Genomic DNA, 25,359 nt, shown 5'->3' on the forward strand with positions numbered 1-25,359 from the left:
AAACAGCCGCCAGTTGCGAAAGCTCGAAATTCTGTTGTGTGTTTGTGTGTTTTATTTATTGTGCCTATCTACCGGCGCTTTCCCTCTTGGTAAGTCTTATATAGTGACAGGTGGCTGTCTTTCTGAGTAGGAGTGGTTGAGTTTAGCTCATTACTGTTTTATGTAAGCTATTTGTGTTAACAAATCAAAGAAAACTAAACATTATTTTTTGACCATTAGTTTCCTTTCTAAAATTATTCAATTTAGGACCTTCTTACATTCACATAATTTTAACCCTAAAGGAGTGGTACACTTTTTATAAGTATTCGAAAATTCACAGGAATTCACAAATGATATGAGAAAGAAAGAGTAAACAATGAACAATAGAAATACTCTCCATCATCCACTATACAGTATTTCTGTAGATTTATAGACATGTCAGGTGAATATAATTACAGGAAATGTCCATAAAGAAGATAGTTGAATTGTTTGTGCAAGCCATCAGTTTGTAAAAAGCACATTTATTGATACTTTTGTACAAACTGATTGTTAAATGAATTTATTACTGAGACTGAAAAATATTTAAAATGTTCAAACTTCTTAAATATTTGTGCACTATGTACAGAAAAAACAACATATATACACACTTTTTAGTTTATGGTTGCATGTGCAGTTACGTAGGCAGTTTGCTACATTATAAGTTAACATGTCCTCAATTGTTCAACACCTCTCAGTTCTTGAAGAACAAAATTGTCTTCTTGTTAGGAAAACAGTTTGTGTTTTTAACATTCTTCACCATATATCTTCATCTTCTATTATCCTCCATATGCTCATGGCCGTTGTATTGTGCAGTTGAATACATGTGCAAATGATTCTGAGTAATACAAAGAACAAACAGCAGCATTATTCTCATATGTCATCTCAGCAACTTTGAACTCTGGATTTATTGATACCTGAAACAAAGAAGTAATTTTGATGTTGACATTTTCATTAATCATAAAAGTTCATATATTGAAAAAAATACTCAATGTTTTTATTTATGCTGTGTGCTATTAAACTAATAGTTGATGACATAATTTCAAATGAGTGATCAACAACAGTGAAGTATGAACATTAGAATATTAGAGTTCACCCTAGTAATAATATTTTTCACCCACTTCACTTCTTTCATAAGTGTAGGTATCCCCAGTATAACATCCAACATTTGACTTTTTGATCATAATTTTACCATAATATGCATTGCTATCCTGGCTACACACAGACAAACATAGAAATTTCTATGCACCCTGTCTTCTTTACCTTTTTATCTGTATACAGTTACTTATATCTCTTCTCCACCTTCACTCTCTAGTCTGAACAACAAAGCAGAAACACTCATTCTCATTACTCAGCCACTTTCTCTAAGTCTTTTTCAGTAGCAGGAAGCAGCCTCTGGAATGATCTCCCTCATTACATAGAAAACCAAATAACATTTCCAACTTCAAAATACAATTAACAATATACCCACAAACTGTCCAATCACATTTATGTGACCACCTGTATGAAGACTGAATAACCACCTATTGCAGTGTGGACCAATGAAAGATGTGCAGGAAAAGAGTCAACAAGGCTCAGGGATGTGGAGTCATGTCAATCCAGTGCCACAGTCAGGTGTGCCATGTTTCTCAGTTGAGGATCCATGGCATGAACTGCCTGATTGAGGTGGTTCCACAGATTATTGATTGGGTTTAAATGCAGCAAGTTTGGTGGCCAGGGAAGTATGGCAAACTCATTCTGATGTGCTTCAAACCATGCACTTACACTTTAAGCTGTATGTTGTTGGTAGATGCCAGAATGCTGAGGAAAAACGAACTGCATGTATGGATGGACGTGGTCCCCAAGGACAGATGCATACATTTGTTGATCCTTTGTGCCTCCCAGAATGATGAGATCAGCCAAGGAATGCCATAAAAACATTCCCCAGACTGTAACGCTTCCTTCTCCAGCCTGGAGTCTTCCAATGATTGTTGCAGGGTGTTAGTTTTCAGAGATTTCACACCATACATACCAATGGCAATCTGTCCGATGGAGCATAAAATGTGATTCATCTGAAAAAGCCACCTGTCACCACTTCGCAGATGTCCTGTTGTGGTATTGGTAAGAAAATTTCAGCCCTTGTTGCCAATGAATAGCAATCAGCATAGGTGAATTAATCAGGTCTTGCTGTGGAGCACATATGCAGCAACACTCTCTCAACAATCATTGAGGAGACACAATTGGCAGCCCTTTGGTTCATCTGGGTCATCAGATGCTCAACATTGCAAGTCTGTTCTCTCACACATCTCTCTGCCACTGTTTTTCACCCCCTCACTTATGGCTCGTGATCCACCACAGTTGCTTGCTGATGGTTTTAGATAGCACCATTTCACCATGCGTATTATACTTTGACCACTGCATCTCATGAACAGTTTACAAAATTAGTGGTTTCAGAAATGCTTTCACCCTTGGCCCAAAAGCCAATGACCATGCCCTTTTTTTTGCTCCATTTCCATGTTACAGCAATGACTGCACTGTTTTCCATTTCATCCCCCTCCTCCTAAATGCATAATATATCATCCACAGCTAGTGCTGGCATCTGACATCTGTGAGTGGTTATTGCACTCTGATGCTGAAAATAGGTGGTGGTCACATTAATGTGAGTGGACCACATAAAACATCAATAATACCTGCCTTTGCTCTCTATGCATATCTTACTCCATTAAAGCTAAGTAGCTATCTTTCCTATCGTCTGATTGCACATTTATCATTAGTAATAATTTTAAAAAAGTCTCTCCCATCAGATATTTCTTATTTCCCAAAACTTGTAGATGCTGTAGTCTTCTTCCTTAGAACTCACTATATCATAAAATCTCTTCTTTGTACAGCCATAAATATAGTATGTTTGTAAAGTCTCTAACCATTTCTGTTTTAACGTTTAAGTTTTGACTTTTTTGCAGCTAATTTAAAAGAATGTACACAGTAGAAGAAATAACAGTTGCTGCTACTGACTGACTACGTGGAATGTTGTATGAGGAGGCATGGAATAATTTCATGCATAAATCTCAAAAACCATGTCCTACCAGAAATGCTACTAAGAACATGGTCAAAAAATTCAAGCAAACTGATTTTGTTACTAATGAACAGCATTTGGGAAGGCTAGTGGTAGCAGATGAAACTGTGGAATGATCTAGGAAGTGATTACTTCCAGCCCCTCAGCATCAACCAAAAGGCTAAGTAGGGAACTTGGGATTGCACACACCTTTATGTGGAAAACTCTGACTCATTTAAAAATGGTGCTTCCCACATTCAAATTGTCCATGAACTTGGATTTGAGGACTATGCCACCAGACAGGCTATCTACATCTGCATCTACACCCACATCTACATCTACATCCACATTGATACTCCACATGCCACTGTGTAGTGCATGGTGGAGGGTACTTGGTACCATTATTTGTCATTTCCCTTCCTCGTCCACTCACAAATAGAGCAAGGGAAAAAGGAATGTCTATATGCCTCCATATGAGGCCTAATTTCTTGTATCTTACCTTCATGGCCTGTGCAATGTATATTGGGAGTGGTAGAATCGTTTGACAGTCAGCTTCAAATGCCAGTTCTCTAAATTTCATCAATAGTGTTTCTCAAAAAGAAAGTTGCCTTTCCTGCAGGGATTTCAATTTGAGTTCCTGTAGCATCTCTGTAACAGTTATATGTTGTTTGAACCTACCAGCAACAATCTAGCAGCCCGTCTCTGAATTGCTTTGACATATTCCTTCAATCTGACCTGCTATGGATCCCAAACACTCAGTACTCAAGAATAAGTCCCACAAGCATCCAATATGTGATTTCCTCTATAGCTGAACCGCTCTTTCCTATAATTTTCCCAATAAACTGAAGTCCCTTCGCTACCACAGTTCTCACATTCTTGTTCATTTATGTATATACAGAACAGCAGCAGTCGTTTCACACTTCCCTGGTGCACTCCTGATGATACTCTTGTCTCTGATGAACACTTTCCATTGAGAACAACATACTGGATTCTATCATTTATGAAGTTTTTGAGCCACTCACTTATCTATGAACTTATGCACTATATATTTATAAATATGCTGTGACTTACCAGAAGAGAAAGTACAGGTAGATAGTCACAATAAAAAACACACACACACAAAATTCAAACTTTCGCAACCCAAGGTTGCTTCATCAGGAAAGAAGGAAGGAGAGGGAAAGATGAAAGGATGTGGGTTTTAAGGGAGAGGGTAAGGAGTCATTCCAATCCTGGGAGTGGAAAGACTTACCTTAGGGGAAAAATGGACAGGTACATACTTGCACACACACACATATCCATCCGCACATTTACAGACACAAGCAGACATATGTAAAGGCAATGAGTTTGGACAGAGATGTCAGTTGAGGCAGAAGTATAGGGCCAAAGATGTTGTTGAGTGACAAGTGATGTACAAGGGGCGGCAACTTGAAATTAGCAGAGGTTGAGGCCTGGTGGGTAACAGGAAGAGAGGATATATTGAAGGGCAAATTCTCATCTCTGGAGTTTTGTCATCTCTGGAGTTTTTTGCCCTACAATATTTCCTCTCTTCCCGTTACCCACCAGGCCTCAACCTCTGCTAATTTCAATTTGCTGCCCCTCGTACATCACTTGTCACTCAACAACATCTTTGCTTGTGTACTTCTGCCTTGACTAACATCTTTGCCCAAACTCTTTGCCTTTACATATGTCTGCTTGTGTCTGAATATGTGTGGATGGATATTTGCGTGTGTGCAAGTGTATGCCTGTCCCTTTTTTCCCCTAAGGTTAGTCTTTCCGCTCCCGGGTTTGGAATGACTCCTTATCCTCTCCCTTAAAACCCACATCCTTTCATCTTTCCCTCTCCTTCCCTCTTTCCTGATGAAGCAACCTTGGGTTGCAAAAGCTTGAAATTTGTGTGTGTGCTTTTGTGCGTTTCTTACTGTGTCTATCTACCAGTGCTTTCTCGTCTGGTAAGTCACAGCATCTTTTTTTTAATATATTTTTCCCATGTGGAATGTTTCTTTCTATTATATTCAACTTATGCATTATGCTCTATGGATAATTGGATGCTGTTATAAATGCATATGTAATGCAGCACATTCAGGTCAGTGATGAGGCAACACTTCACATTGTTGGTGTGTGAACTGATATAACTATAGGATTTGGCAAACGAACAGCCATATGCATTATAGGAATAGGAATTGCCAAAGGATACATGTGTGGAATATCACAAAATCAATAGTGTACAGACTGTTCATATTTGCTGAGATAATAGCAATAGGTCACGCCTATCCTGACCTAATGGAATAATTTTTGGAGCCTCAGTTGATTCAGGATGACATTCTAGATACTATGATCTGACAAAAAGATGGACTACCTCCACATTTTTCTGTAATTGTCTAGGACTACAGATGCATGCCACTTTCTCTGGGTGACAGATTGGCCATACATCACTGAGACTTAGGGCTCCTAGCTTGCCCAATTTGACCCCATTGGATTTTTCTTCTGGAAATTTACCAATTCTGAAGAATATCAAGTGAAAATCACTAATTGTCAACAATTGGAAAGCCATATATTTGTAGCTGTGGAACAAATAAATATGTTAGTGAGCTTGTTTTGGGCTACACAGGAACAATGGGACTTGTGCTTACATTAGCAGGGTCATCACAATAAAATGCACTGAATTTGCATTAAGAAGTGTATGTTCATGTTTATAGTCTATAATAAAGTGTTTAACATGTTCCCTGTGGCTCTGCGCACCATGTGTCCCAATGCAGTTCTTGCCATCCAATTGGCATAAATTTCAGTGACTTCCTGAAATTGTGGAAGTGACTATTACATCAAATTTTAAGCTGCAAAAGGCTCAAAGGTATATATTTTGTTTTACAATGAGATAAATAATTCAAATGTGTTATTGCTTCCAATTGTTTGTGCTGCACTTTTTTAGCACCAAATGCTACAGAAAACAGGTCACATATTATTGTACATTAAAACTGCAATTTGTTAGTGTTTACAGGTAAGAAAAACTGCTTTAAATTGTATTAGTGCTAGTAGCCAAGAATAGTTGCTTTAAGGTATGTTTGACAGTTATGAGATGATTATTTATGCTCTATAATACTTATGGTTGGCCACAAGCTATAATGATGTTTCATTGTTCCAACTGCTTCTGGGCTGCCAGTAACAAAGAAGCGGAGATGTATTACACCAGCAGATGATGGAGAGTTATGCTACTATCTGTACTACTACATAAATAAAAGTGTCTCCAGTTATTATGATGTCTCTCCTGCATCTGACAATGAGCCAGCTTACAATCCCCAAGATTCAAGATCCTCTCTGGATTTAAATGTAAGTGATAATGACTCCTGTTCTGATGAGGCTCACAATACCATGTGTAACTCTGATAATGGTAATGAAAATTATATCCCAATTTTGAAACCAACTGGACAAAATATAACAAGAGTAATTTTTAATTGGGGTTCAGAAGTTAATATATCCACAAATTTGGACACCCCTTTCAGTGTTTTCAAAATACTGGTAACACAAGACATATTTAACAAAATGGTGTTGGAAACAAACAAAAATATGCAGTACAGAAAGTGTACAACATGACAGGCAAAAAAAAATCCCAACTAGCCAGCTGGGTTGGCACTTCTGAGGAAGAAATAGACAAGTTTATTGCCATAATGATAATTATGGGGTTAATGAGGTCCCAGAAATTTCACTTTATTGTTTAAAGAATTCACTGTACAAAAATAAAGTTATAAAAGCCACTATGCCTCATGATCTATTTCTGGCATTATTATCTTGCTAGCATTTTATTGATAATGATACCCCTAGAAACATAAATGACAAATCTTACAAAGTACTCTTATTCAGTGAACATCTGCAGACTAACTTTCAAAATGCTCTGACCAATGTAAGAGATGTGGTAATTGATGAATGCATGAATCATTAGAGAGGAAAACTGATTTTAGGCAGAATATCCCCAACAAGTCTCATCTGTAAAATGTAAAACTGTACAAAATTTATACACAGGAAAACTATGTGAGTATGGTGTAAAACTGTACAAAATTTGTACAGAGGAAGGCTACACTTTTGCCCTGCGTATCTACCAAGGGAAAAATGATGAACTGCAATTTGCAGGTCACGTTGAGGCTATCACTACAAAATATGTGAGCCTCTTTTTGAAAAGGTTGCATTCTGTATGCTGACAATTTCTATACAAGCATTTCTCTAGTGCATAAGTTTTTAGAAAGTAAATATGCTTCTCAGTGGAACAATTAATCCAAATGGAGCAGGCCTGCTCAAGATTATTGTGGAGAAGGAGCTTAAAAAGGTGGAAATATGTGGAGCAGAGAACAATAATGGTCTCAAAATTTTTAACTGGATTGACGACAGGAGGGTTAGAATGATTTCAGTGATTCCTGAACATACTGATGGTTTAGAGACCATCAGGGAAAGGAAAAGGCTATGCTGGAGTACAAAATAAAGAAAAGCATTGATCTCAGGGACCAGACGTCTTCACATTATTTACCATTGAGAAAGGGATGAAATGGTGGAGAAAAGTAGTAATGGAACTTTTACTGGGGACTTCTATAGTAAATGCTGGGATTCTGCATCGTAAAAACAACACTTTGAGGAGAAGAACTTTGGATTTTCAAAAAGTCTGTTGCCTTGCATTTATGAGAATATGTGACCTGTGCCACTCCTCCATCAACAAAGAAAGCCCATACTTTGCCAAAAACTGAGGGACTAGCAAGAACATTTCAGTGACACTTCACATTGGGCTACAAGAGGATTTTCGCTCAGGAAGGCAAAAAAGCAGCAGAAAACAAAATCAAGAAAGTTACAACCTTCTGCAATGACTGTCCAGAACAACCTAAAATGTGCATCAGTTGTTTCAATGAAATCAATGTAATATTGCAGTGTTTAAACAGTGCAAAGGTTACATTAATAAGTATCTTTTGTGTTGTTTGTAGATGTTGTTTATGTGTTTTGCAAATAAATTAGGAGTAAAATTTCCTTCAAGAATAATAATAATAAAAAAACAAGATACAATTAAACCAAGAATGAATTTATAAGACTACAGTTGTTAAAGAGTGCAAAGGTCATGTGAAAACGTCTTTATTTTTATTTTTTATTGTTTCCTGTAAGATATGTATTTACCAAATAAATCTGTATGGTGGAAATTACCAACAAAAAAACATTGTTTTAGGGTCACTGCAGGGTCTAGCTGGCCACTCCTGCAGCAGTTTATGCAGCAATATGTCCTGCTTGCTATAGACAGCCCAGGAAGCACTCATGTAGTGACATCATACAGACATATTATTACACTAGTGGTGTTTTGGCACACTGGTGACCAGAGCCATACTTCAGCAGAGTTTTCATCAGATCACCAGTGGGCTAGTATAAAATACAGGTGAGATATCAAATTTTCCTTGACAGGGAAGGTGTTAAGTGGAAAACAACTAGTGACTTTATATACACCCTCTACTTTTGTATTTTCTGTTGTCAGTGTTGTCATAATTATTATTAGCAGTAGTACCATCACTAGCAGCAGGAGTAGTAGTAGTAGTAGTAGTAGTATCACTAAAAGTATTGCTATTATTTTTTATTCAATATTGTTATTTCAAGTGTCATTATATACATCAGTATCTTGTTTTAAAATCAGTATGATGACTATCATTTTATTACCATGCAGCATATTAAAATTTTCATTATACTTTAAGAAATTTTGATGTAGAAAATACTGTATAAGTCAAACCTTGGTCCAGTGTAAGAGAGGTTCTCCATCTATATCTACGTATATATTATAAAATGTTTCTTTCGCAGTTTCTCCTAAACCAATGGACAGATTTCAACCAAACTTGGTATATATGCCACTTATTGACTGGAAAGAAGTATTGTGGTGGTACGAACCACCTCCCATTGGGGAGGGGTGAAAACAGGGTGATGCAGGAGATGGTCTGAGGGAGGAGGGAGGACAAGGTGGAGAGAGAGATGGGGAGACCTAAGTGTCATGTGTAAAGCTAGGAAATAAAATAAAAATGATGTCAATGCTCATGCTGTCAGTTTTAATAATAACATTCGCAAGTTTTTCTCTACTCTGAAATTATTTCAAAGTAATTATTATTGAAATGTTTGTTACAGTTCTGGGTGACAGAAAAGAGATTCAAAAGGGAAAAAAAACATCATTAAGTAATTTTATAATTGGCCTGGTAATATGTAAAGATTACACAGGAGTAGCTCCTATCTGTTACTCTATACCTTCATCTATACCATAACACTGAAGTTTCTCCCCTCAAATAGTATCTGTGGTGTCTCAGCTGAAGTAATTATTGAAAATATGGCATGAACAGAATGAAATAATTATGTGATATTGTTTTCCATGAAGATATCACAGAAATATCAGATGCTCATTTGAAATGTCTAATGTTGTTTTCTGATTGGTTTAAAAGAACCCAACAGCTTTCTGTGCTGAGAAAACCATAACAAAATTGCGTGCGCAGACAATTTTTAGCTATAGAAACATGCTTTGCAGCATGACTTAAGGGATCTGGCGCTGTCTTATGCGAATTGTGAATTGGGATTTATTCGTCTCATAACATGCAAAAGCTAATCATTTGATTAGAGTGAAGGAGACACATCAAAATATGGTTTATACAATTTCATTGGTGTAAATCTATGACTGAAACGTTAATGTAACTTTTTGTAGAAAGATACATTCACACATTTACATAAAAAGACAATTGATATATTACATCCTTCTCAAATATTCAGTTCATTATTCATGAATTCCTCAACTGAATAGTAGCATCACTGAAGTAGGGTATCATGCAGATTTATTTTCAGTGAATCTAGTTTCATACTCTGAATGTCCTTGGCTTTTGGTTTGTCGTAAATTTTCATTCCGTTACACTGCGGACTTTGAACATATAATTTTAAACGACAAGCAGGCAGCATAAAATTTTATTTATTTCTTGTATTGTGAGTGTGATCAAAGCAGTTATCCTGGCATAATTCTAAATTGATATTTAAAAAATAATATCATAAATACATAGGGAGACCACTGTTAATAATTTATGATTTTTAAATACTGGGCAACATGATTTTCTTGGATGTACAGTGCACATGTTTCTAACAATTCCTTTCTGTAATTTCAGTATGTGCATTAAGTTGCTTGAATTTCCCCAAAAACCAATACCATACTGTATAACTGAGTGGAAGTAGCTATGGTATGCAGTTTTCCTTGTGTCCACATCAGTGGCATTAGCTAATTTTTGCATTGCAAGTGCAATGCTACATAGTTTGTTTAATAGATATTCAACATATTTATTCCACTCGCTTAGGTTTAATATTAAAAATTTCACAGAATCTGCTTCTCCCAGATTTTGATTTATATGATTTATTTTAATTTACTGGGATGTTGACTGTTTTGTTCTGAACTGGACCACATGGACTTTTGGGATGTTTGGGGTTAATCCACTGAAACGAAACCAAGTTTCTAAATGATCTATTGTATTGCTGATGGTGATAGGAATAGTTTCTGGCTCCTGTTCTTCAATTAATACAGTTGTGTCATCTGCAAATGAGACTGATGGGGCACTGATATTGGTTGATGGATAGGTCTTTAATGTAGAATAGAAACAAAATAGGTCCAAGGATAGAACCTCAAGGGGCACCTTGTGTCACTATCTTCCATTTGGAAAAGTAGTTTGCTGCATTTGTAGAGACAATCACTCTTTGTTTTCTGTTGCACAGGTGTGCAGTAAGCCACTGTAAACCACTATCCCTAATTCTATACATGTCAAGTTTGTGGGTAAGAAGTGCGTGATTTATTGAGTCAAAAGCTTTTGTGAGATTACAACAGATCCCTGTGACTTCATTTTTATTATCTAATGACGTGCTACTCATATCCACAAACTTGTGTATTGTGTCTGTAGCGCTTTACCCGCATTGGTAGCCAAACTGAGTTTTCAAAATAATCTCATATTTTTCAAATATTTGAATCTGGCTGGCAGTAGCTTTTTTAAACAGTTTTTACGGGGCTGGGAGAAGAGATATGGGACAATAATTTCCAATATCCTCTAATGACCTTTTATTGAACAGCATACTTTAGCATCTCTGGGAAGCATCCAAGTTCAAAAGACGGGTTTATTATTAAAGATAGTGGGTTTCCTATTATTTTACACACAAATTTGAGAACTATTGTGGGTATCCCACCCTAACCTGAAGAATTTTTATTTTGTGTTTTCTACTTCTGTCACTGACACTGCTTTAAATTTTGTGAAGCATTTCAACATTTGATCAAGTCCGAAGGGACATACTTTGTTGTCATAATCTGCAACACTTATATCTGATTTTGCTACATTTATGAAGAATTCATTGCAGTATTCTGAAATTTGAGCTGTATTCACAATAAGCTTATCTTCAAGCTTGACGTTACAAAGTTCATGACTAGACACATTAACACCTAATTCAGATTGCACAACTGACCACACTGCCTCTGATTTATTCTCATGTCTTAAAATTAAACTATTATTTGCCATTTGCTGTGCTGCCTTGACGACTTTCTTAAACATAATTTTGTACTGTCTAACACATTCAACAAAATCAGCATTTTTATTATATCTTAGTTCATTATGTAACTGCCTTTTCTTAGCATTTCAATTTTTTTGTCACTTTATTAAAATAAGTTGCAGGTGAAAACATTTAATTGAAAACATTTAAAAAACTACTTAAGAATGCTTCAAAATTTGCAATGCTAGAAATATTTTTGTCAAAGTGCCATTCTGTCTCATTCAGCTTGTCATGAAATGAAATCATGTTTTCCTGATTAAAGTTTTGTTTTACATAGACCTTTTTACACAGAACTTCCTCACATGATCTGGGCAACTCAATTAATAGTGCTGAATTAACAGAATACCAAAATCTAAACAAAATTTATATACATCTTCAAAAAAAATAATTTGTTAAAATATTGTCAATACACATAGCTGACTGAGCATTTTCCCTTGTTGATTCTGAAAAATTTAATTTGAAATCATATTTTTTTTATTAAGTCAGTGAATTCTGATGCTTCATCATTTTCACTCAACACTTTGATATTGAAATCAGCAGCAATTACAATTTTCTTCTGTTTTCTTTACTAAGGTGTTCTAGAAAAAACTGAAATTTATGTAGGAAGTGCTCAGTTATCTCTTTCCCTGGGACTGTATAAATCAAGATTATATCAACACTTAGGTTCCTTAGTTTGACACAGCACCCCTCAAAACTACACTCTTCGTTTAAAAAGTTAAAGTCACTTTTTACATGGTAATCTAAATCTGAATGAATAAGTATGCATGAACCTCCAAGTGACTTACTTTTCCTACAAAAACTGGCAGCTATCTTAAAGTTTTCAGTTTTACTTAAGATTTTTATTGTACCTTCACTAAGCCAGTGTTCATTTAAACAAATTACTTTAACATTTTTAAACTCAGACAAAAAATTTCAAGCTTGTCTATTTTAGAGCTTTTATTACCAGAGTATTCAACATTTAATCCTTTTACTTTACAATGCATGATATATGTACACTGATTTCTATTTATAATTTTGCTATTAAAACCATCTAAATTCTCCATGAAGCAGCAACACTTCTGTACTTAATACTTATAATTTTGTTGTCAACAGAAAGCCGTTTGGTGTTTGTACATCTTGAGATATGTTAATCAAAAAATTACCTTTCCTTTCCGTTTGCATCATGCATAGAAGTAACATCTGATCATAAGATTTTGGAATTCATCTCTTACATTTAAAGCATTTCTATTCCACCAATAATGTTATTTGCTTATCTAACTAATATTTTATTATTTTTAAGGTGCTTTCTGAAATCATACCTTGAATGTGTACATTCCAGGACTCAGTTCTGATATGTCCACCCACTGGCAATCAATATTATGCCTATAAATATCAGAACAGTTTACAGAAATTCCTTGATCTCCAAAATTGGCACAGGCGTAGAAGGGACGCACCCCAGGCATGCATTGGTTGTCCTCTAGACAGAATGATGCCTTGTGGCCTTCTGCCACTTTCACTCCTTTTGAATCCAAAATATCAAAAGTTGCAAATACTTCCATACTGTGGTAATGCCTGAAAGAAAAGTGTTTATGGAGAGTTTAGAATGGAACATTTTAATAAAAGCATTCAAATTAATGCAACACTGCATTAAGGCCACACTTTACGCCTATTCTACATTACAGCTGATGTAGGAATAGCATATAAACTTGATTTAGCTATTCAAATTGCATGCTGTTGACTTCCAGCACTGTTGTAAAATTTATGTCTAAAAGAAATGAAGTGAATATTCTTTTAAACCTTTTAGCACTATACCATAAAATTAGTTAAATAAATGTTTTAACTGTCTGCTTGCTTTTCTTTTGTATGTGAAGTGTTATGTCATCAGTGTTATAGGGGACTACATTTCTGTGGGTGACTGTATGTAACCAGTTTCTGCGTGTAGACTGTTTAGTTTCTTGTGGTGTCCAAGCAATGGCTCTTATTGTTTTATTCACAGTGAAAGTCGTGAAATTAAATTGCAGAACAAAAGCAGCTTGACACCTAATCTTAGAAACCAAAGCTATAGCTCCCACCCTTACACTTAAATGACTGAGATGACAAGCAACACTAGTGGCACATAAATTATTGTTTTTCCAAATATCAGTAACCAATGATTGTGAAAATTAAATAGGATATTGTGTTGAAAGAAGAAATTGTTATTTCCCTAACTCTACGAAAATAAATCCTCCATCCTCATATCTAATATTTTTATACTTACACTTTGTATTTCACATGATCATTCAGTAGACTTCTTCTCTCAAGTATATGAACTTACATTTAGTAAAAACAAAATATGAGGAGTTAATAGATGACTTTGCATCATACATAAAAGAAGTAAAAAGAAAAAAAAACAGACAAATTAACTAGCTGTATTTGGACTAAAAGACTTCCGATATGCCCACTGGAAATCTTTTGGTATGAAAACATCATGGTAGGAGACAATCACATTATGATTTGTGAGATTATTGAGATGGTAGACATGTTATATAAATGGGTACATAATATATTATAAGCATTTTTGCATATGGATAAATAAATGGATTCTGAGTGGGTGGGGGGTCTATGTTTGTTGACTCAGACCAGTAATGTCAGATGTGGACTCTGACCAGAATCTCTTGGTTATGACCTGTAGATTAAAATTGAAGAAACTGCAAAAAAGTTGGCAATTTAAGGAGATGGGACATGGACGAACTGAAAGAACCAGTGGTTGTACAGAGTTTCAGGGAGAGCATAAGGGAACAATTGACAGGAATGGGGGAAAGAAATACAGTAGAAGAAGAATGGGTAGCTCTGAGGGATGAAGTAGTGAAGGCAGCAGAGGATCAAGTAGGTAAAAAGACGAGGGCTAGTAGAAATCCTTGGGTAACAGAAGAAATATTGAATTTAATTGATGAAAAGAGAAGATGTAAAGATGCAGTAAATGAAGCAGGCAAAAAGGAATACAAACGTCTCAAAAATGAGATCGACAGTAAGTGCAAAACGACTAAGCAGGGATGGCTAGAGGATAAATGTAAGGATGTAGCGGCTTATCTCTCTAGGGGTAAGATAGATACTGCCTACAGGAAAATCAAAGAGACCTTTGGAGAAAAGAGAACCATTTGTATGAATATCAAGAGCTCAGATAGAAACCCAGTTCTAAGCAAAGAAGGGAAAGCAGAAAGGTGGAAGGAGTATATAGAGGGTCTATACAAAGGGCGATGTACTTGAGGAGCCGACCTTAGGGAAGATCAGTTTGGATTCCATAGATATATAGGAACACGTGAGGCAATACTGACCTTACGACTTATCTTAGAGGAAAGATTAAGGAAAGGCAAACCTACGTTCCTAGCATTTGTAGACTTAGAGAAAGCTTTTGACAATGTTGACTGGAATACTCTCTTTCAAATTCTAAAGGTGACAGGGGTAAAATACAGGGAGCGAAAAGCTATTTACAATTTGTACAGAAACCAGATGGCAGTTATAAGAGTCGAGGGACATGAAAGAGAAGCAGTGGTTGGGAAGGGAGTAAGACAGGGTTGTAGCCTCTCCCCGATGTTATTCAATCTGTATATTGAGCAAGCTGTAAAGGAAACAAAAGAAAAATTTGGAGTAGGTATTAAAATCCATGGAGAAGAAATAAAAACTTTGAGGTTTGCTGATGACATTGTAATTCTGTCAGAGACAGCAAAGGACTTGGAAGAGCAGTTGAATGGAGTGGGCAGCGTCTTGAAAGGAGGATATAACATGAACCTCAACAAAAGCAAAACGAGGATAATGGAATGTAGTCGAATTAAGTCGCGTGATGCTGAGGGGATTAGATTAGGAAATGAGACACTTAAAGTAGTAAAGGAGTTTTGCTATTTGGGGAGCAAAATAACTGATGATGGTCAAAGTAGAGAGGATATAAAATGTAGACTGGCAATGGCAAGGGAAGCATTTCTGAAGAAGAGAAATTTGTTAACATCGAGTATAGATTTAAGTGTCAGGAAGTCATTTCTGAAAGTATTTGTATGGAGTGTAGTCATGTATGGAAGTGAAACATGGACAATAAATAGTTTGGACAAGAAGAGAATAGAAGCTTTCGAAATGTGGTGTTACAGAAGAATGGTGAAGATTAGATGGGTAGATCACATAACTAGTGAGGAAGTATTGAATAGGATTGGGGAGAAGAGAAGTTTGTGGCACAACTTGACTAGATGAAGGGAGGGTTGGTGGGACATGTTCTGAGGCATCAAGGGATCACCAATTTAGTACTGGAGGGCAGCGTGGAGGGTAAGATTCGTAGAGGGAGACCACGAGATGAATACACTAAGCAGATTCAGAAGGATGTAGGTTGCAGTAGGTACTGGGAGATGAAGCAGCTTGCACAGGATAGAGTAGCATGGAGAGCTGCATCAAACCAGTCTCAGGACTGAAGACCACAACAACAACAACAACAACAACAACCAGTAATGTTCATGGATGCAGTAAAAATGTTTCTGGCTCTTATTACTCACAGTTGTACTGCATGAAAAGGGAAAATGTAGTAAGCAATTAACGTTTTTCCTTTCAACATTTTTGAAGTGACAGGGCCAGTGTGTGTGTGTGTGTGTGTGTGTGTGTGTGTGTGTGTTTGCAGGGGCGGTGTGGGGGAGGGGTCAATGATAAAAAGTTTGAAATTATGTGTAAAGTTGGTTGCAAGTCACGAAGTACTCTCATTCTCAGAAATCAGATGATAATAGTCTGGCTGTCCGGCAGTTTGCATGTCTGGCCCTGTCACTTCAAAAATGTTGAAAGGAAAAAAGTTTATTGCATACTACATTTTCACTTTTAATGCAGTGCAACTGTCGCATCAGACATGACTTCATAGTTTATCATTTCTTTGCTAGTAACTCTACTTGCAAAGTACTCTTGCATCAGGACAATGCACCTGCTTTCCTGTGGGAAAGTGCCCAATTTAATGGGAAATATGTGTTTGCTGGACTTCAGAATAGATCCCCTACTCATCCTATTTTTGAGTTTAGGTCCCAAGTGACTTTAAAAAGGTTTGGAGGGAAATAATTTTGGGGGCTAAAGGGGTTATCTTTCCAGAAAATGACTGCAGAGCAAAGTTTCAAACATATTTCCTTAGTGAAAAGATTTAAAAAATTGAATCTTATTGGACAAAATGCTCTATAGAGATTATGTTGAGATTACGTTTTGTTTTGCATTAAGCTTCTGTAGTTTTTTTTATCCAAGTTATAAATCCATTTTCATACATGAGACAAGCAAGGTTCAAAGAACTTTAATTTTTTTGTGGTTTCTTGAAATAGTTTTGGGTGACATTAAAGATGGATCTCATAAAAAATATTGCTGATTCCATCCCTCTATTTGTCCAGACAAGTTTATCTACCATTTATAACTTAATACTGGCTGTATATTTATTAAGCCATACATGTTATAAAAGTCTATGTATGTATGTACATATGTATGTTCCACAAGTCCTCCTAAACCACTGGATCAATTTCAACCAAAGTTGGTACATGTATCACTTACCATTGAGAAAGAATTACAGTAAAACTTAAAGCATTTGTCTCTCAAAGGTGTGATCGTGGGGATCAAAATGTAGGGTAGATCATGACATGCAAATAGCCAGACTATTTCCATCTGGTTTTTGAAAATGAGTGTACTTTTTGACTTGCAACCAACTTCACACTTAATTTCAAACATTTTATCACTGTCCCCTCCCCCTTCCTCTCCCCCTCCCCTCCTGGTCCTACCACTTCAAAAATGCTGAAAGGAAAGAAGTTTATTGCTTATCACATTTTCATTTTTCATGCAGTACAACTGCCGTATCAGACATGACTTCATAATTTATTACTTCCTTGCTACTAACTCTGTTTGCAACAAATTTATCAGAAAGTAATCATATGTACCATAGAATGTACTCTCAAAAATTTATAATTGTAGATCACGTAGTTCAAGAGATACATCAATAAATACAGAGATGTATGTAAAAATGTTACATCATGCATGATATTTTAATTTATAATTTCTTTACTGCTGACTCTATTCACAACACATTTTACAGACAGTAGCCACATATATCACTGTACATACCTGTGACTCTATATCATTGTACGATACATAATTCGGAGGGTATCACTACGTAAACAATAAACTGCAAGAAAAAGAAACTGCTGGGTAAACTTGCTAGAGATACATGTGAAATATGGGTGCAAATATGTGTGAAATATATTAAATATGCATGAAATGTATGTGATATGTGCATATGCATGCAAAGCCAAGGGTAAGATACAGCTACTAAACCCCTGGATTGATTTCAACAAAACTTGGTACCCACATTACTTACTGGGAAGAAAAACAGTGGTGGTAAGAACCAGCAACCCCCTACTGCAGTGGCCATGATAATATGGGGAGCGAAGGGGGGCAGGAGATGGATAGACAGAGAGGAGAAAGGAAGAGATGGACAGAGAGAGAGGGGGGGAGGGGAAGAAGGAGATGGACTGAGTAGGTGGTGATGAACAGAGAGAAGGGAGGGGGAAGTGAACAGAAAGGGAAGAGAATGAGATGGACAAAGATAGGAGAGAGGGAGACATGGTAATATGAGGGAAAGAAGAGGATATGTACTGAGAAGAGGGGACAGGAGGAGATGGACAGTGGGAGAGAGAGGAGGAAATGGACAGATAAAGGGAAGAGGAGGAAATGGATGAAGGGAGGGCAGAGGAAGGGACAGACAGAGAGAAGTTGAGGAGGAAGTGGACAGAGAGAGATGGAGGAGGAAATTGACATAGAGGGGAGGAGAAGGAGATAGACGAAGAGAGGGTGAGGAGGAGATTGATAGAGAGAGAGGGGGGACAGGAGGAGATGGATAGAGAGACGAGAAAGGAGGGGATGGGCAGAGAAAGGAAAGAGGAGAAGATGGACAGTCAGAGGGGGAGGAGAAGATAGAGGGTTTGGAGTAGAGGGACAGAGGGTGAAGGAGTAGATGAACAGAGGGAGCAGGCAGGTGGAGATGGACAGAGAGAGGGGGGATGGACAGTTGGGTGGAGAGAGAGTGGAGGAGCAAATAGACAGAGAGAGGGAAGGGAGGAGATGGGAAGAAAGTGAGATGTGGTGTGTGTGGACACAGAGAGAGTAGGGATGGTCAGAGAGGGGGATGTTTTATTATTTATTTATTTATTTCGTGTTCTGGTGATCCATGTTGTGAATACATCACAGGATATGGAATGTGTCAGTTTTACAAACTTTTTATGGTATTTTGTAAGTATTGCTATTATTCATATTAAAATTATATGGCTTAGATTAACATTACAAATTAAAATCACAAAAAAATAAATGTTGCAAAGTTAAGTATTACAGACTCTATACACGTACATACAGAAAATATACTACTGAAAACTTAAGATGTTTACGAGTAATAGATATACAGGATCACAAATGAAGAGTGGGAAATGTATCTGAGACTTATCCGTACAGGTACTAGGGTACTATTCATCATGGTTCAGGAACTCTTCTATAGTATAAAATGACCCTTGCAATAGGAACTGCCTTAAGCTTTTCTTAAACGAGAACTCATCATCTAATAAACACTTAATTTGTGAAGGGATGGCATTAAAAATCTTACAACCACTGAAGTGGACCCCCTTCTGTACCTTACTCAGGTTTGCATGCTCATAGTGGATATCATCTTTTCTTCTAGTATCATGATTATGATAAACACTATTAGGTTTGAAGAGGGGCTTTTGTTTCCTTATGAAACACATCAAGGAGAATATATATTGTGCAATGGATGTGAAGATTTGAAGTTCTTTAAAAAGATTTCTGCATGTGGCTCTAGGGTGGGCTCCACTCATGATTCTTATGGCTCTTTTCTGTGCAGATAGCACTTTCCTAGCAAGTGGCTGATTTCCCCAGAATATGATTCCATATGCCATAATGGCATGAAAATAACCATAATAAGCTGTTTTACTGGTTTCCGTATTTCTGTAAGAGCAGATAATGTGTAAAGCATAAGTTGCGGAATTCAGCCTTTTGCAGAGATCCAAGATGTGGTTTGATCAGTTTAGTTTGCTATCTATATGTAAGCCAAGGTACTTTGTACTATCGACCTTAGCTATCTGCATGTCACCTAGTTTTAATTCTTGTTCATCTTCTTTAGAGATTGTCTGAAACTGGACATAGTTTGTTTTACTGTGATTAATAGAAAGACCATTTACATTAAACCAGTTCACAATATCACTAAAAACCTTATTAGCTGTCACCTCAAGTTCATCCACTGAGTTATCAACCAGTAGCGTAGTGTCATCAGCAAAGATGGTGAATTTACAAAAATCTGTACATAGAGGAAGATCATTAATAAAAATAATAAAAAGTTGGGGGCCCAGAATGGAGCCTTGAGGCACTCCACAGGTGATTGTTCCCCATTCCGATGATGCTGATGCACCTTCTTGACTATCCAGTACAACTTTCTGTTTTCTGTTTGAAAGATAAGAATGGAGCCACTTCCCTGCTGCCCCACTTATGCCTAGATATGAAGCTTTATGCAAAAGTATTTGGTGACTGACGCAGTCAAACGCTTTTGAGAGGTCACAAAATATTCCAACTATCTTCATCTTTTTGTCGATGGACTCCAAAACATTGGCAGCAAATGCAAATATTGCATCTTCTGTTGATAACCCCTTCTGAAATCCAAACTGACTTTTACTGATGATCTTATATTCAATGAGGTGATTAACAATCCTGGCATGCATTAGTTTCTCTAAAACCTTAGAAAAACTCATCAGTAGTGAGATTGGCTGATAGTTAGAAGTATTTGCCTTATCTCCCTTTTTATACAGAGGTTTCACAACTGCATACTTAAGTCTTTCGGGCACTATTCCTTGCTTAAGTGACGCATCAAAAATGTGGCAAAGGATTCTACTTAAGTGGCCGCAACAGTATTTTAATAATTTGCTAGATATGTTGTCAACTCCAGTGGAGTTTTTACTTTTCAGGGATCTAATTATTCTTTCAATTTCTGGAATAGTGACTGTTGTTATTTTGATTTGTGGTACCTTGCCAGGTACGCTGGCTTGCAGAAAACTAATGGCTTGATTTATGGAGCCTTGTGATTCAATTTGTTCTGTTACTGTTAAAAAATGTTTGTTGAACATATCAGCAACTGTTTTTGGATCACTAACAATATGATCCTGATTTTTTATTTGAATATTTTCACTGTGAACTGCACTTTTCCCCATTTCCTTCTTTACAAAATTCCAAATAGTTTTTACTTTATTGTTCGAGTTATCAATTTCTGCCTTTAAGAACATGTTGTTTGATGCCTGTATGGTTTTGTTAAGAATTTTACTGTACAATTTGTAATGCTTAATCTTATGTGGATCATCTGATGTCTTGGCTCCTGCATAAAGCTCCCGTTTTGTTCTACAGGAAATTTTGATGCCCTTAGTAACCCAAGGCCTGTGATCTGATTTATACAGATTTTCTCTAATTAACTTTTTAGGAAATGTTTCTTCAAAAATACTTGTAATCTTGTTGATAAATATATTAAATTTTGAGTTTACATCAATAGCAGCATACACAGAAGACCAGTCCATGTGTTGTAGTTTATGTTTAAGGTTTTCCATGTTATGTGTGTTTGTAATACTAATGTTTTTCCAAATGAAATTTTCTCTCCTTTGTACATTTATTTGGTTTATGGTGAGGAACTGTCCATCATGATCAGATAGGCCATTTGTAACATTTTTTACACTTAAATTATTATATGCATCCTTATCTATAAATATATTATCTATTAATGTACTAGAACTGGCTGTTACTCTAGTTGGACTGTTTACCACTGACACTAAATTGTAAGAGCACATCAGGTGTTCAAGATCTGTTCTATTCCTGTTTTCTGTTAAAAATTCCACATTAAAGTCACCCATTGCAATGACTGATTTACTTTTTCTAGACAGGCGGGACAAGAGTGATTCAATATTTCCCATAAAAACGTTCAGATATCCAGGAGGAGCCCTGTAAATTGACAGCACAATAACTGTTGCACTGTCTGTTGTTATCTCAATACCACACACCTCAAAGTGCTGTTCCACACAATATTTGCTTAAATCTAGAGATTTATACACTACATTATTCCTAATAAATATTGCGACACCACCCTTTCCCATACTAGATCTACAATAGCAGGCAGCTAAACAAAAGTTTTCAATCTGTAACATATTGATTCCGTCTGTGATATGATGTTCAGAGAAACACAATATATCAGGTTCACTTCCACACTCTTCATCACTTAGGTGAATTAGCAGTTGGTCTATTTTATTTTTCAGACCTCTTATATTTTGATGAAATACGGGCAAAGTTTGAGACTTGCTCACCTTTACATTTGTATATTTGTTTGTGGTATTTTTTCTCAGTAGACTAGTTAGTTCTGCTTGTGGCACTGGAGTCCCATGTTTAATACACGAGAGAGATGGTTCACATGATTTTGACTGTTTTTCTCTTGTGTCACTCAACATAAAAAATGCTGAGTTACCTTTCTGTTTCGTGTAGGGCGAGCTGCTGCTTCCGCTGTGTGTGGTTCAGCTGCTAGTTCTTGTACTGAAGGCACTGCTATTTCAGATGATGATGCTGTTTCAGTTGATGATGATGTCGGTTCCACACAATGGGATAGGTGGTTTGGCCATAAAAAGTTTTTGCAATTAAACATGCTACACTCATTTGCATTTTCAGTATGTTTTACGCTGTATTTGTCTTTGGGTACAATGTTTTCCTCACTGATGTTTGGTTCTCTATAACTGAGTGGTATTATGGGCCCACTTAGTGCTTTTTCTTCCCTTACAGTCTCTAATATGAAATTTGTGATTTCTCTCCTCCCAAGATTGTTTTGGTGAAACCCGTTTCGTGTATAAAACTTTCTGTGAAATTCGCTTGCTTTAATTATCGTAATATTTGCGAATTTTGAGCACAGTTTGTAGATCTGCGAGTTTACGCTGGTTACTTCTGTGTTTACACATGACCAGTTTGGAAGATCATGTCTGAAAGGCACATCCACTAAAAACACTTTCTTCGATACAATGCACGGTAATTTGGCTTTTAAAGTTTTTATTAGATGATGGCTGTTGTTGCAAGCAACATCGTTTGTTCCTGTTGCAATTACCACAATGTCAGAGGGCAAGATTTGGGGGTGTTTTGGTTAACGTTTTTGAGTACGAAACTTGCATTGGCTTGAGGGTAAACGTAGCCTAAACATTCAATCTGAGCGTTTTCATTTAAAAGTTTAGATAAATTGCGTCCTTGGCTGTCACCTAAGATAACAGCCTTGAGCTTTTCGCCATACGATGATGAGACAAACTAGTAGAGGATTGGAACAAATACATACCCAGGGAATTCCAAGTACTCAGATAGTAAGTAAAATAAAAAGGAAAGAAAAGTATCTCTCCCTAAACAAGTCATCCACAGATGTTTTTGTAAGGTAGACATGATTGTGGGGTAATTTGTATGGTTGAAAATGAGCATACTTCATATGCCACAATTGCATTGTAGATGCTTTTGTTGCTCCAAGATGACAAGTTTCGACAAGGGTACATGCCTTGATGAAAATCCCACTGACAAAATACACACAGTTGGTAAAATGCAAACAAATGATAAAAAACACACAGCTAAAATCATTGTATAAACCATGCAATGTGGAAGCAAACATGATTCTTACAAGCTTGCCATACAGCACTATGCTGCCAGCAGAGTGTTGATTAAAGATGGCACCAGCTACAAAGCTATCTATGTCACTGCTGGATGGCATATGTAGTACGTGTTAAATGATCACATACAGTGATTACCAGCAATGATTGGTGGTGCACTACAAAAAATGTTTGATTTTTCAAAGTGTTCAACAGAACATTTAGGGATGCTACCTGGCAAAACATATAAAATTACTGTGGGCCCATGTCCATATAAAATCTGGTGTAATTACATCCTGTGGCCTTATTGACAGTGTGAAAACAACAGCAATAATCAAAAACTTAAAAAAAAAATATCTTTGATTTACAAAGCAGTATGATGTAAAAAGAAGAAAACTGCACTGGTGTGAGTGAAAATGCTAATCTGACCATATACAGATGGGAATCGCAAAGTGTCCCCACAGAAGAGAGGGGGGACGTGTGCAAAAGCCACAAGGTGCTGAACTTCATTCAGAAGTCATCTGATCCAAAGGCAGACACAAACCTTAGTGGGAGTGAGTTGTTTTCTGCAGAATCAATTAAAATGGTACATACCAAATTAAAAGCATGAATGAGTCTTTGTAGAGCATATTTCACACAGCATGGATTACAGACATCCTCTGCATGCTGTGTGACATACTCACACAAGCACTATTATGAACTGTTCATACTTTTAATTTTATTTAGTCATCTATATAATTTTTTATGGTATATGTCATTTCAATTGATTCTGCAGCAGACACATGACACCCAGTAAGGTTTGCATATGCCTCTTGATTAGATGAGTTTTGAAGAAAGTTCAACACCAAATGTCTTTTGGGTGTGTCGCCCCTTTTTTCTATGTGGGTACTTTGTGGGACCCATCTAGGTCTGGCCAGTTTTGGATTCATGCTTGCACCAGTGTGGTTTTCTTCTTTTCACATCATCTTAATTTGTAAATTAAAGTTATTGATTTTTTAAGTTTTTGGTTGTTACTGTTGTTTTCACACTATCAATAAGGGCACAGCATGTAATTACAACAGATTTTACATGGGCATTACACCCATAGTAATTTTATATGTTTCACCAGGTGGCATTCCTAATTGTTCAATAAGGCACTTTGAAAAATCAAACTTTCTTTCGGTGCATCACTATTCATTGCTGGTAACCACAGTACATGATCATTTAGCATGTACTACACATGCCATCCGGCAACAAGATAGATAACTTTGTAGCAACTGCTACCTCGTCTGCAACTTGTGGTGTAGTGGCTAGCTTTGCTGCCTCTGGATCGCGGGGACTTGGGTTCGATTCTCGGCTGGGCTGAGGATTTTCTCTGCCCAGGGATTGGGTGTTTGTGTTGTTCTCATCATATCATCATCATCATTTGTGACAATTGCTAGATTGGACTGTGTAATAAATTGGGCTGAGTAAAACTTGGGACTTTGTACTGGTGCTGATGACCGAGCATTTGAGCACCCCACAAGCCAAACATTGTCATCATTAAGTGCCACCTCTATGTCAGCGCTGATGGTAGCATGGTGCTGTGTGGCAAGCTTGTAAGAATCATGGTGATTAATCGGGTTTCTGCCAGTTATTCAGGTCTTTCCTGCACAATATTTCAACTGTGTGACTTGCAGTCTTCCAGCACCTGAAGAAGAATACGAGTCATGCAGTTGAAATATCATGCAGGAAAGATGCAAATAATGGGGAGAAATCTGATTAATTAACATGACAATGTTTTGCCGGGAAAGCCCGGAGAATTATATTGTAAGAATCATGTTTGCCTCCATCCTGCATTGATGATACAAGGACTTTAGCTGGCGTTTTTATCATTTGTGTGCATTTTACTGACCATGTGTATTTTATCAACTGGATTTTTATCAAGGCATGTATATGTGGAGAGTGCCTTTCATGCTTTGACTTCGTGTAGTGTAACATGGCAGTTTTATAGTGAGTCCTAGAAGGTGCATGGAATATTGTATATTTTTATATGTCCATCACATGAATTGTAGTCTCCCTCCACCCTCCATATTATCTTTGTTTCCCCCTAGATCAGATGATGGCAGCAGAAGACTGTTGAAA

At 36.8% G+C, this 25,359-nt stretch overlaps 1 protein-coding gene across 1 annotated transcript in view; it reads right to left on the reverse strand.

Annotated features, from left to right (window-relative positions):
* Positions 1-386: 386 nt before the first annotated feature.
* Positions 387-25,359, reverse strand: part of LOC126353777 (lysyl oxidase homolog 3) — a 106,351-nt gene continuing 81,378 nt past the window's right edge. The window contains exons 7-8 of the mRNA XM_050002858.1: positions 12,904-13,156; positions 387-932 (exon numbers count right to left, since the gene is read on the reverse strand). Coding sequence (XP_049858815.1) covers positions 810-932; positions 12,904-13,156 — 376 coding nt within the window. The 3' untranslated portion in view covers positions 387-809. The remainder of the gene's footprint in view (positions 933-12,903; positions 13,157-25,359) is intronic.

Source organism: Schistocerca gregaria, chromosome 3 (assembly GCF_023897955.1).
Source record: "Schistocerca gregaria isolate iqSchGreg1 chromosome 3, iqSchGreg1.2, whole genome shotgun sequence".
NCBI lineage: Eukaryota > Metazoa > Arthropoda > Insecta > Orthoptera > Acrididae > Schistocerca > Schistocerca gregaria.